This window comes from Pelodiscus sinensis, chromosome 1 (genome assembly GCF_049634645.1).
Source record: "Pelodiscus sinensis isolate JC-2024 chromosome 1, ASM4963464v1, whole genome shotgun sequence".
In the NCBI taxonomy this organism is placed as follows: Eukaryota; Metazoa; Chordata; order Testudines; family Trionychidae; genus Pelodiscus; species Pelodiscus sinensis.
Genome location: NC_134711.1, coordinates 1487595 through 1501310, shown reverse-complemented (window position 1 = coordinate 1501310; position 13716 = coordinate 1487595). Strand labels below are relative to the sequence as shown.

The following is a 13716-nucleotide window of genomic DNA, read 5'->3' as shown; positions in this document are numbered from 1 at the left end:
TAACTAAAAATTGGTGCACTCACACACTCCAGGAATGAGCCTCAGGTTGAGAGATGACTCAGTCACTGCAGGGGGCTGCTCTCTTCTCGCAGGGATCCTCTTCCGGCAGGAATCAGGCTGTTTCGGTCCCAGAATTTCCCCTCACCGCGAAGGGGTGCAGGGCTCAAGGTGCAGGCCACACAACTGCACCAAAATTCAAACTATAACCGCCTAGCCCAGCATTCAGACCCACAGAGCAGGCAGCAGCCTTGAACTCGCAGATAGGGCCGAGCTGACCATGCGGTGACTGTCTCACCCAGGGAGCTGGAGAGCCAACTCAGCCTGGCTGGGGAAGCCTCCCAGCAAACTCCACAAACTGGGAATCAACAGTGGAGACATAAAACCCAGCTGAGGGATCCTGCCTTCAGAGGCTAGTTCTCAGGGGGAACCCTGCATGCAGGCCTGGGGCTTACTAGCTCCCACACAGCCAGCCCCCCCCTTGCCCTGGATGGCTCCAGACTCCCCTCAACAATGGCCTCTCCTTCCCCCTGGGAGGGCATCTCAGGGTATGTCTACACTACCCTCCTAATTCGAAATAGGAGGGTAATGTAGGCATACCGAAATTGCAAATGAAGCCCGGGATTTGAATTTCCTGGGCTTCATTTGCACAAGCGGGGAGCCGCCATTTTTAAATCCCCGCTAGTTCAAACTAGGAAGCCTAGTTCGAACTACCGTTAATCCTCGTGAAATGAGGATTAACAGTAGTTCGAACTAGGCTTCCTAGTTCGAACTAGCGGGGATTTAAAAATGGCGGCGCCCCGCTTATGCAAATGAAGCCCAGGAAATTCAAATCCCGGGCTTCATTTGCAATTTCGGTATGCCTACATTACCCTCCTATTTCGAATTAGGAGGGTAGTATAGACATACCCTCACTCCCTATGGGTTGCCGGGCAGACTCTGACCCTGGTAGGGAGGGGGAGCCAAGGCAAACTCAGAGTACCTCTCCCTGAGCTGTCAGCAGACAAGGTCCCAGGAATCTAAGTAATCTCCTTGGGGGTTACACCAGTATCCCACAGTGCTTGCCCTGAGCCCTCTGCTCAGTGTTCTGTGACCTCTGCTGCCCTGCAGGCCTGTGCCCCCCCCCTTTCAAAGTGCCAGGAAGTATCAGTAATGGCCAGTTACTACCATTCCCCATGCTGTACTGTACCCCCTGGGGTCTGACCCCAGTCACCCCAATAGCACTGAGAGGGCCCCCTTCAGCCCCATGGATCTCAGCACTGTCAGGGAGGACCAGCTTTTACTGTTTCTCTTAGCTGAGCCCTGACAAGCACATCCGCCTGGCCACAGCACAGTTGGCGGGTGGATTGTGGCTCCCCTTATCTCTGCTTGTGTGAGCAGGAAGTGACTGTATCTGCCATCTTCACAGATTTACAAGTTCACTATCGATAACTGCTCCCCTCTCAACCCCTCCCCCACCAGTCTATAAATGCCCAGGCAGGACCAGTGCCCCGTCAGGCTGCACTTGGACCGACCCGGCACCAGAGCAGCTCCCCAGCGACAATCAGGTGAGTCCCCGGCTCCCTCCCGCGTCTCCCCCCTGCGCTGGTGGCTGGTGGCAGCGGGGCCATTGCTGGGCTGGTGCCTTGTGTGCGCCAGGAATCCCTCTCGGTCTCACTGCTTCCCGTACACAGAGAGGCCCAGCCCCCGGCCCCGTGCCCGGTCCCTGCTGGACCAGCGCTCTGCAGGGCGGCTCCCCCGTTGGGCCCTTCTCCCTGTCACGGTGCCAGGGGGATCCAGCCCCTCCCCGGGGCGCAGCAGCTATCCCCCCTCTGCTCTTCCCCCCCCACACACACACATGGTGTCGGCTTCCCAGACACTCAGGCTCCATGGGGGGAAATGAGTGTGGTTCACACACTGTGAGGGGGAAAAGACCCCGGGGAGGGGGGTCAGTGGGTTTTGGTGCCCCGGGCGCTGGATGGACACAAGAGGCTCTGTGCTCCCAGCACTCACCCCGCTCTCTGGCCAGAGGACTGTGGCCGAGGGGCTGCCCCTGCTGCTGCCATTCCAGCCACGTGCACACAGACCAGCCCCCCGCCTGGCCCTGGGGCCCTTCCAAACTCCTCCCTCCCGCCACCTGCTCCCCCCTCCCGGTCCCATGGGGGGGCTGCGTGGGGCCCTGCCAGCCCAGCGCTGGGGGAGGGGCAGCGGGGGATGGCAAATGTCCCTTCGGAGAATCACTGTGCTGAGGATCCGGTTCCTGGGTCCCCTGAGTGATCCCGGCCTCCCTGCTGCCCTCTGGGGTCCCCCCCTGCAGCCCTGGTGTGGGGGTCCCTGGCCGTGCGGCTTGCAGAGCCCAGGCCCTGCGGAGCTGGGACCCGGCTCCCTGCTGGGTGTCCGGTTCTGTCCTGGGGCGCGGCTCAGCGAGGGGGAGAACCAAAGGGCCCTTTGGAGCCAGGGAGACGGGCTCTGAGCAGGGACCCCGAGGCTGGGGGCTGGGATCCCTCTGGGGCCCTTCAGCCTGGCCAGGCTCCTTAGCGCACAGCCCACCCCCCCAGAACCACTCCCTGGGAAATGCCCCATGGGGGGGTGGAGTTTTTCCAGGGGGGTGTCAGGCTCCCCCGCCCATCCCCCTTGTGTGTTTTCTCCCCAGGGAAGCGAGACGATGGGCCCAGTCGCCTTCTTCAGCCTCTGCCTCCTCGGCTGCCTGATCTTTAACCCCTCGCTGGAAGGTGAGTCCCTGCCCGGCCCCTCGGCCTGGAGACCCCAGGCTCTGTTTACCCCGAGGGGACGTGAAGTCATTTCACTCAGGGGGCCAGTCCCACTGTGGGGGAGCAGCCATCAGATCTGGGTCCCCATAGCCCGTAATCCACCCAGCTCATCGATCCAGACTCCGGCCAGCAGCTCAGCCTCTGTTTTGGGAGAATGCGCTGTTGCACCTTTAATATCGTCTTTTTGGGTACATCTACACTAGTCCCCTAGTTCGAACTTGGGAGGCTAATGAGGGCGACGAAAATTGCAAATAAAGAGCGTGATTTAAATATCGCGCGTTTCATTAGCATGTTCCCGGGCACTCACCATTTTGGAAATTGACTAGCCCAGAATAACTGCCCGTGTCTACACGCGGCAGGGACACGGGAGTTCGAAGTAAAGACCTTAATTCGAATTAGCTGTTAAACCAAATTCCAGAAGAAAGAACAGCTAGTTTGTGTTAGGGCTTTATTTCGAACTCCTGTTTCACTGCCACGTGTAGTCGCGGGCAGTTATTCCAGGCTAGTCAACTTCCAAAATGGCGACCGCCCGGGAACATGCTAATGAAGCGTGCGATATTTAAATCCTGCGCTTCATTTGCAATTTCAGTTGTCCTATTAGCCTCCCCAGTTCAAACTAGGAGGCTAGTGTAGACGTACCCTTTGAGAGACGGCCAGCTCTGCGGAACTCCCTTTTCTCTTCGACTTTCTTTCAATGAGCCCTCACCGGCCAGTTCTGAGCTTATTAAATAACCCTCGTTCAATGCCATTGCTGTTGCTGCCGATGCTCACTCCTTCCCTTCCCTCCTTCTGCGCGTTCAGGGGCACTTTCTCCTCGCTGCCTTAAAACCTCAGATCCACAACCAATTTCTCCTTGTGAGTCAGAATTAGCCCTGAGGTGACTGTTCCCCTCGGACCTTCTTCCCCTCCGCTCCTCATACGGCCCAAGGACATTGTGAAATGTTCATGTTTTCCCAATGAATATCTGGGAAACTGAAGTCCCCCAATTCCGACCGGCTCCTCTGCTTTCTATTGATAGGATAGTTCTGTTCATATTTCTATAGTTTGTTCTGGAAATACCTCCTCCTCCTCCTCCTCCTCCTGTGGGAGTTGGCATCACTGCTTCCCCTCTTTTACAGGGAGCTCCTCCTTGCCTTGGTGTGCAGACGTCTGAGAGGCCGTTCCCGCACGGTTCTCCCTCTTGTTGCTCCCTCCTTCTCCTCCTCCCCTCTCCCGGCTTTTGCAGTTTTCTGTTTCCCACCCCACACGTAGCCTCTGTTAAGGTCACCTCTGGGATTTTGTCACCTGCCCCTTTTCAACCTAGTTTCAAGCCCCGTCCCTAGGTTGGCTAACGAGCACGTGGGGTCCCTTCAGCCTGTGCTGTACCCCTGTGCCCCAACTTCCCTTCTGCTCCCTGCCCCACCAGTGTCGCCCTGACACCCAGTGCTCCCCATCCTCACCCCACCATCCCTGTTTACTCTGACTCCACCGCCCTGCTGCCCCTTTGTGTTGACTCCCCAGCGCCCTGGCACAGAAGGCAGGGAGTGTCCATCTTCCTTGAGGATACCCCAGTGCATGTCCTCAAATGACAGTAGTCACTGTGGGTATGTCTACACTACCCCGCTAGTTCGAACTAGCGGGGTAATGTATGCATACCGCACTTGCTAATGAAGCCCGGGATTTGAATTTCCCGGGCTTCATTAGCATAAGCGGGGAGCCGCCATTTTTAAATCCCCGCTGCTTCGAACCCCGTGTAGCGCGGCTACACGGGGCTCGAACTAGGTAGTTCGGACTAGGGTGCCTATTCCGAACTACCGGTACACCTCGTTTCACGAGGAGTACCGGTAGTTCGGAATAGGACCCTAGTCCGAACTACCTAGTTCGAGCCCCGTGTAGCCGCGCTACACGGGGTTCGAAGCAGCGGGGATTTAAAAATGGCGGCTCCCCGCTTATGCTAATGAAGCCCGGGAAATTCAAATCCCGGGCTTCATTAGCAAGTGCGGTATGCATACATTACCCCGCTAGTTCGAACTAGCGGGGTAGTGTAGACATACCCTGACAATAGCACAGCCTCACTTCCGCAGCGAAAGGCGAGGGGGTGGCAGCTCTTTTAGCTGAGGGGCTTCAGCCCTGCTGAAAGCAACAGGAGAGAGGGGCCATTTTGGGAGAGGACGAAATTTCACAGTGTTTTTGGAAGTCTGGAGAAGCTGGACGGGCGGCTACTGACAGCTCCGCGCCCTCTCCCCCCTCCACAACAGCCTCGCCCCGACGTGAGCGCTCTCTCCGGCCTGGATCGGGGATGAAGGCCGCAGCCTGTTGCCGTGGCTGGTTCCGCTATGGAGACCACTGCTTTAAATTCTTCCCTGAGAAGTTGACCTGGTCAGCGGCTGAGGTAGGAGGCTCTTCTGCAGGATCCATGGGGCGGGGCAGGTTCGTGGGCAGGAGCTGAAGGGGTCTGGTGGCTGGTTCCGGGGGTGGGGGTTGAAGAGGTGGGGGGGCGAGATGAATTGGTTGGGGCCCGGCCATGGGGCTCAGGAACAGGCTCCGAGAGGGGACTCTCTCTCCTCTCATCGGCCCCTGCCCCGCTGCAGCCTGGAGGGGCAAGGTCCCACACCAGAGTAACGTAGGGTTACCAGGTAGGCTTAAAAAAAATATCAGACACACTTCATGGGGGGTTGGCTGGGAGGGGAGCGGTGCTGGCCAAGAGGAAGGGGGGGCCAGGAAGAAGAAGAGGGACTGGAAACCAGAGCTGGTGGGAAGGGGTCGGGGGCTGGCCGGAAGAGATGGGGGTAGAAGTGGCCTATGGGAAGCAGAGCTGGTCGTGGGGGGAGGGAGTCAGGGGCTGGCCGGGTGTGATCAGGGGAAGCGGCTGACGGGAAGCAGAGCTGGTCGGTGGGGTCAGCGGGTCGGGGGGAGTGGGGCTGGTTGGGGAGTATCGGGGTGGGGGCCAGCAGGAGTGGGGCTGGGCAGGGGAGCTCAGGAGGAAGAGGAGAGAACTGACTGCTGGACACAGCGCTGGCGGGGGGAGCAGTGGGGCTGGCTGGGGAAGATCAACTGGCTAGCGGGAGGTAGAGCTGGTGGGGGCGGGGTTTGGGCACAGCGGGGCTGGCTGAGGAAGGTTGGGAGGAGAAGTGGGGGAGACCCTACCAGCCAGCCCCGAGGGGGCGGGGAGGGAACAAATTGTCCGGCGGGGAGCAGGACTGACCCGGTGTGACGGCACGTTGGGGTCCCCCGCCTCCTGCACCCCCGAAATGGCACAAACAGACTCCACCAGCCGGTAGAATAGAGGTGGTTTATTGCTTCTCCAGGATACAGCACAGCACAGATGTCATCTGGTTCCAGGGGAGGCCTAGGATGCCTCAGCCCCCCTTGATATGGGGCAGGAGTCTCGGCTTCTAAACCCCCCAGCCTGTTGCTGAGGCTGCTTCCTCCATGCTCCCAGACAGAAACTAACTCACTCTCCTCAAGCCCTGCCCCTCAGCCAGGGCACCATCCACCTTCCTTTGTTCCTCTCCATGGGGGGTAGCCGGTCAGACAGGTTGAGACACCCTCTTTGCATAATGACTCATCGCCTGTCTTGCTCGGTGGGGCTACAGACAGTAGCCAGTGAGTTAGCAAGTTCTCCCCCACTACGTCACAGTTCTCCCCCCTCTGAGAGCGAACTGAGCAGGGTCACTCCGCTCGTGACCTAGGGAAGTTCGGGTCCGCTGCGTGGGAACCCGCCCTGGGGACATGGGTGCTCCCCTTGACTCGGGCCAGCCACGGCGAGGCCCCACATGAGCTGGCTTCCCTCTGTCCACTCGCAGCACCGCTCCGGGGGGACTGGCACAGGCCTGTCCTCGGGGGTCACACCCACCCTTCCGCTGGCCTTGATCTCTGGCCAGGGTCTCTCGGGCCGGGGCCATAAGCCCTGAGAGCCCTCTCTGGACAGCCAGGGCAGCTTCCACCCCCGATGCTCCATCCCGGGGGGCTTCCCCTCCCATAACTCTCTCAGCGAGCCCAGAGGGTCCTTTATCTGGGGAAGAGACCCCCAAGCTGCTTTCCTCCTGTCTTGGGCCTGCCCGCCCCTCTGGCAGGAGTCACAGGACCGGCAGTACCGCTGCATGGCTGCAAAAATTCCCTGGACAGTAGAAGTGTTGGAGCAGCGTCAGCCGGGTGCTCCGGATCCCCCGGTGGCCCCCAACGGGGACGTCGTGGGCCAAATACAGCAGCTTGAGGCGATATTTTCGGGGGACGACCAGCTGCCGCTGGACCCCCCATGCCCTCACCTTCCTGGGGGGAAGCCATTCCCGGAATAGGAGTCCACGCTCCCGCAGGAATCTCTCCTGGCCACCTCCTCCCAGGGGCTGAGCTGCACGGAGGCCAGCCTGGTCCCTCAGCCTCTGCAAGGAGGGGTCTGCCTGCACCTCAGCCTGGAATTCAGCTGCTGAGGCAGGGATCGGGACCTGTTCCCCACCTTTACCTAGGTCCGGAGTCCCAGCCTGGCTGGACCCCGTGTCTGCTGGGGTGGGACCCTGAGGACGCTGCCAGGAGTCCTTCCCTGGACCCAGGTGGCCAGCCCCCCGCTGGCTCTGGCTACGGGTGGTGACTAGAGCCCGCTGGGATTCATGGGGCCACTGCTCTAGGTCATTTCCCATCAGCACCTCGGTGGGCAAGTGCGGGTGCACCCCCACTTCCTTGAGGCCTTCCTTCGCCCCCCATTTCAGATGCACCCTGGCTACAGGCACCTTAAACGGGGACCCGTCTATGCCCTTCAGGGTCAACTGAGTGTGGGGTAGTATCCGGTCTGGGGCCACTATGTCGGATCGGGCCAGAGTCACCTCCGCCCCCGTGTCCCAGAAGCCCGTCACCTTCCTACCATCCACCTCCAGGGGTATGAGGCACTCGCTCCGCAGGGGCCGTCCTGCCCCCACCCGGTACACGGAGAAATCCGCCTCCTGAGAATCAGACCTCCCAGGGGAGGTGCACTGAGCATCCTTCCCCTCTCTCTGAGCTGAGGTTTGCCTGCCAGCCCCTGCCTCTGGGGCAGCCTGCCCTTCCTCCCGCCCCAGCCAGTTAACCCTGGAAAGTCCCAGGTCATGAGACCTCGTGCACTAAGCCCTCTTGTGGCCTTTTTGCCCACTGCGATGGCAAGTTAGGCTTTGGGCTGTCTCTGTCCAGGCCCTGGCTGGTTCTCTGGGGCACGGACGTCCTGTTCCTTGGGCTCGCCTCGTAGTTGACTCCCTCCGTCGCTCAGCCAACATCTGGTCTCTGCGCGATTCCCTTTCTCTCCGGGACTCCCGTTCACACCCGGACCGGCTCTCCGTGAACTCATCTGCCATCCTCCCGGCCTCCTGGGGGTCCCTGGAAGCTCCATTCACGGGGTGCAGTGAATCCCGCTCCTGACACCAGTGTGAGGGCGCTTTGGGGTCCCCCGACTCCTGCACCCCCGAAATGGCATGAACAGACTCCACCAGCCGGTGGAATAGAGGTGGTTTATTGCTTCTCCAGGATACAGGACAGCACAGATGTCATCAGGTTACAGGGCAGGCCTAGGATGCCCCAGCCCCCTTTGATATGGGGCAGGGGTCTCGGCTTCTAAACCCCCCAGCCTGTTGCTGAGGCTGCTTCCTCCATGCTCCCAGACAGAAATCAACTCACTATCCTCCAGCCCTGCCCCCCAGCCAGGGCAGCATCCACCTTCCTTTGTTCCTCTCCATGGGGGTACCTGGTCAGACAGGTTGAGACACCCTCTTTGCATAGTGACTCATCGCCTGTCTTGCTCGGTGCGGCTACAAACAGTAGCCAGTGAGTTAGCAAGTTACCCCCCACTACGTCACACCCGGGCAGTGCAGATCCCTGGGCGGTCTCGTCCCCCGCACGGTCCAGCGAAGCGCGAGTCAGTCCGGCTGCTGCTCCCCCAGGCGCTTGACCAGCGAGCAGGAGCACGGACCGGGCTGCCCCTCCTCCTCACACGCAATCAGGGCCCCCAGCGCCGATCAGCCCCCACCTCCCAGGCTCTCCCCTCGCCCCCGCCAGGCTTCTGGGCACCCAGCCGGAAAACCAGGAAATACCGGACATTGCACATTGCACAGGTCTGGTATTTTCTGAATTTTTCTACCAGACAGAGCCCAAAAAAACCAGATTGTCCAGTAGAAAACCAGCTCCCTGGCAACCCCTGGGGCAATGAGCATCCTCCCCCAGAGTGACAGGCCTGACCCATGTCCCTGCTGCAGGTGCAGTGTCAGCGTCACCAGCCGAGGGCCCATCTGGCCTCAATCCTCAGTGACGCAGAAAGGGACAGAGTGGCCGACTACGTCACCAAGTTGAGCCCCAAGGATCATGTCTGGATCGGACTCCACAACCCCAACAAGGTGAGCGCCCGGCCCGGCTTGGCCTCTGGCAGCTGCCCCACCCCATGGCTCTGGCTCCCAGGGGCTGGGCACATCCCAAACCCCACGATCCCTTCATGTGGCCTCCAGGGTCTCCCTTCCCCCCTCACGGGCACCAGTGTGTCCCCTCTGCACTGCCCCTGTCCCCTGCCCCCTGCCCCCTTTCTATCCCCACCCTACCGTAACCTCCCCCTCCCCTCTGCCTTCTGCCCCCCAAACACAGCCCAGACCTGGTCCCCGCAACCTCAGGCTGACCTTTGACCTGCACCTGCCTCCCCAACTACTGCCCCGTCTCCCTTCCCCCTCCCAGCCCCTACCAAGCCCCCCCACTGTGCCCAATAGCCCCCTCCCTTCCCCCTCCCAGCCCACGCACTGTGCAGAGCCCTCTCCCTCCCTCCCACAGCCTGTCTCTCATTCCCCACCCCACGTTTTCCAGCTGCTTTTCCCTGCCCAAGACTTGATCCTCTGAACACCCCCGACTGCTGGTCGCTCCCTCGGCCTGGGGGTCCCGCCCTGGCCTGGTTCTCTGTAGGGGAGCCCCAGCTCCACCGGGCAGGGAGGGGCAGGGGGACCCATCACCAGCCGGGAAGGAGCCCAGGCAAGAACCTCTGGGGGGCGGGTGGGGACACTGTGCCAGCCTGGGATCTGGAATCTGGCCGGCAGCCCCGTCACAGCTCCCCTGTGTAACCACATCGACCTCCATCCGAGCTCTGCTCCATACGCTTCCTGCCCCTGCTCGGGGTGGCTCTGAGTCAGTGGTGGGGGCAGAGGAGGAGAGGGAGGCTCCTGGGCAGCTCGCGCAGACTCGGGCCTTGGCTCCCTGCCCCAGAGCAGAGGCTGGGCCGGACCCCATGCGGGAGGGGGAGGCGCTGTGAGCCGTTCTCCAGCCTGCTCAGCCATCTAGCTCCCCCTCCCCCGGCACTGCATGGAGCTAGTTCTGTGCCCCCCAAACCCAGCCAGTCCCCCCGAGAGCCGAGGCCAGACCAGAGCCAGGCCCTTACAGTGACCGGCCCCTTGTCCCCTGTTCTGAGTGTCTGGAGCTACCGGTCCTGCTGCCTTGGGGCCAGGCTGGCACTGAGCCCTTGAGAGGGAAACGGCCCCGAGTCCCCTCCCCCGACCCCCAGCGTCTCCATCACAGACACACGTTGATTTTGCTCGCACTGGCTGAGACCAGCACAGGAAGCCCCCTGCCCCCCCGGCGGGCCCTGACCCCTGGGGACTGCCCCCCCCCCCGAGTGACTGCAGCTTGGGGCGGGGGTTTGGTCCATCGGCGAAGGTCTTGGGAGGCAGAAGGGAAAGTTGAGGGGCTGAACGTTACTGTGACGTCTGTGTCTCTGGGCTGGCCCTTCCCCCGCTCTCTCCCCGGCCTGAGCAGGGCCCTGCTGTATGCGGGTTTGGTGTGTCTATGGTGCAGCATCACCAGGATCTCTTCTGCCCGGATCCCCACAACCTTTATCCCCTGGGTCTGCAGGACAAGACCTGGGTGTGGACAGATGGCTCCGTCTATTGCTACAATGCTTGGAATGACGGGGAACCGAACTACGGTGGAGGCAGGGAGTACTGTGGCGAGTTGTGGACTTCCACCGGTAAGTCAGAGACTCAAACACACCTGCACCCAGAAAGGAGCCCCGCCAGGACCCTGTGCACACCACACAGCCCGCCGCGGGCTTGGCCTCCTGTCCCGTCTCCCTGCCTCTCCCCCGGCTCCCCCAGCTGATCTCTGTGACACAGGAAATGTCTCTTTCCATGGTAGCATCTCTAAGGTCCAAGTAGCCACATCCAACTAGTCTTCCCTCTAATTCACCGTCCATGTGCCTCCCAGCCCTGGCCGGTCCTACTTGTCACTGGCCAACTGCTCCCACACGCCCGGACAAGTTCACTCCCAGCCGTTTGGCCTGGGATTGTTTAACCCCTTTCTGGCCACGGCTCCCACGTCCGGAAGAGGGGCTGTTCTAATCCCATCACTTCACATCAACAAGTGCCACACGGCTGCCAAAAACAGAAAACCTCCTTCTGGGCGGCATGAACCGGAGTGTTGGGAGCCAGACCCGAGAAGCGATTCTTCTGCTCTGCTCTGCCCCACTTTGTCCTCAGCTGGAATAGTGTGTCCAGTTCTGGCACCACATTGCAGGGAAAATATGGACAAACTGGAGAAGGTCCAGAGCAATGAAACTGATGAACCTTCTCGAACACATGAGCTGGGAGGGAAGGTTGACAAAATGGGGTTTGTTCCTTGTGGAGAGGAGAAGACGGAGAGGGGGCAGGAGAGCAGCTTCCAAATACCTGAAAGGGGGTTGCAAGGAGCAGGGAGAAAACTTGTCCCCAGTAACCTCTGGTGGCAGGACAAGAAGCAAAGGGTTTGAATTGCAGCAAGAGACGCTCGGGCTGGACAATAAGAAAAACTTTGTCAGAGGCTGGGAATGGGTGTGACAGCCACGGGGTCTTCTCTCCGCACGATGCCATCGGGGGAGGGGGGCACTGCCAGGGCACCACCCACTTGCCCTTCCCCCATCCCACTGATTTCTGTCTTGCCTTCTAGGTTATAAGAAATGGAACGATGTTTCCTGCGAAAGGAAAAAGCCCTACCTTTGCAAGTACAGATTCTAGCGAGGGGGCCACTCACCTGTGCCCGATGGGGCACGGTCAGGCAACGTCCCAGACTTTCGGCTACTTTGCTGCATCGGGGCCAGTTCTGCCCCTCCCTGAGAGACTGGCTCTCAGGTTCCCAGCTGCAAACTGCCTCCCCCCTTCAGTGTCTCTGTGCTAGTTACACCCCTTCCCCTCCCTCTCTCCCCCTCCATGACTGCAGCTGCTATGGGAATAAACTCTCCTGAGCATGCAGGTCTGTGTGTGTGTCCTCTGTCCCATGCCTGGCCGCATGTAGATGTGTCTATCTGGCCCCCTCTGGTCCTGAGCAGTCCGGACCAGCAGCCATCCAGCTCCCCTTCCTGCCCCAGCAGACCAGGGACACGGGGAGCAAAGTCGTGGAGCACGTGGGCAGCGGGACAGCTGCGGTGCGTCTGGGCTGTCCCGCTGCCCCTGAGCTCCGCGGCTTTGCTCCGCGTCTCCCTGGTCTGCTGGAGACCAGCAGACCAGGGAGATAGGGAGCAAAGCCGCCGAGGACCCGGGCGGCGGGACCGCGGTGCATCTCGGTCCACCGCCCGCGTCTCCCTGGTCTGCTGGGGGGGGGCGCAGCTAGTGCGCCCCCCCCCCCCAGCAGACCAGGCTTTTCTCCGGACGCCTGTGGTAGAGCAGCTGGGGCGCTGCCGGTTGGTCCCGTAGAGCTGCTCTGGGCACTACTGAACCAACCCGGCAGCACCCCAGCTGCTCTGCCCCAGGCGTCCTGATTCAGCCGCTGCTGGTCAGTTTCAGCAGCTGCTGAATCAGGACGCCTGGGGCAGAGCAGGTTGGGTGTTGCTGGGTTGGTCCAGTAGTGCTGAGGAGCGGTGCTACTGGAGCAACCCAGCAGCACCCCAGCTGCTCTGCCGCAGGTATCCCCAAGTCAGCCGCTGCTGAAACTGACCAGCGCTCACTATAGGAAGCCCGAGGCAGAGTTACTCTGCCCTGGGCTTCCTGGAATCAGCCGCTGATCAGTTTCAGCAGCAGCTGACTTGGAGACGCCTGGGGTTGTTAAGTTGAATCTGTATGTAAGTCAGAATTGGCATCCAGATTCAGCCTGTTGAAACTGATCAGCAGCTGGTTCCAGGAAGCCCGGGGCAGAGCAACTCTGCCTCGGTCTTCCTGTATTCAGCCGCTGGTCAGTTTCAGCAGCGGCTGAATCTGGATGCCAGTTCCGACTTACATACAGATTCAACTTAAGAACAAACCTACAGTCCCTATCTTGTACGTAACCCGAGGACTGCCTGTACCATGAAACCCTTTTGGTTCTCTGAGCTCTTATTAAATGCATGCAAAATAGACACATAGCAGGTATATATTCTCACCCCTGAGTTCCAGACTTGGCGTGGCCAGCGTCTTTCTCTCAATCCCTCAGGAAGAAGTAGGGCGAGGTTGGGTGTCCCATAGACCTCGGGAGTCAATCAATACCTGCCAGCAGGTGTAGATGATTGGAGCTCAAATGGGGTGGGCTACTAAACCCTCTTTATACCCCTTGGGTCACGTAGGCTTCTTCCTGGTCTCAAGTGGCCAATTAGGAAAAATGGCTTTGAACACCAGGTTTCCCAGGAAGGGTGCAAAGCATAATTCACACCTGGGAAAATGAAGACAATGGGCACCTCTAGTATGTGATGGGCGAAGATTCCTCTCCTGGAACAGTGCGAGCGTGTCAATTACTGGCACTAGCCATCAGGGCGACGGGAGGCCCCGGGTCGTCAGCTAGCCCATTTACTGTCTAGTTTCTGTTTATGGTAGAGTCAGGGACAAGCAGCACACCTGAGTTCCCAGGGCATCAAAGGCTGACTGCCTTTCTCTTGCTCTCTGGAGGGGGACGGGGGAAAAACAAGATGGGGTTCATGTCTAGCTACATTCCACCCCCTTGACATGCCTCACTGTGTCCCAGAATGCAAGGCGGTGGTGATGCCAGCACCTTTTGCCCTCCTTGGAGGAAGCTAAAATCGCCCTATGGGCAGGGTCTGATCAGATAATTTTGGATCAAGGGA

General features: G+C 60.1%; 2 protein-coding genes across 2 annotated transcripts in view; one reads left to right on the top strand and one right to left on the bottom strand.

Annotated features, from left to right (window-relative positions):
- LOC102447747 (C-type lectin-like) overlaps positions 1-13716 on the bottom strand; it is a 146141-nt gene that overhangs the window by 91876 nt on the left and 40549 nt on the right. The window lies entirely within an intron of this gene.
- Positions 1452-11917, top strand: LOC142826477 (C-type lectin-like). Its single transcript, XM_075918947.1, has 6 exons — positions 1452-1544; positions 2630-2708; positions 4985-5118; positions 8942-9079; positions 10569-10683; positions 11637-11917. Exons 2-6 carry the CDS (start codon positions 2642-2644, stop codon positions 11702-11704), a joined length of 522 nt encoding a protein of 173 aa, XP_075775062.1. The 5' UTR covers positions 1452-1544; positions 2630-2641; the 3' UTR covers positions 11705-11917.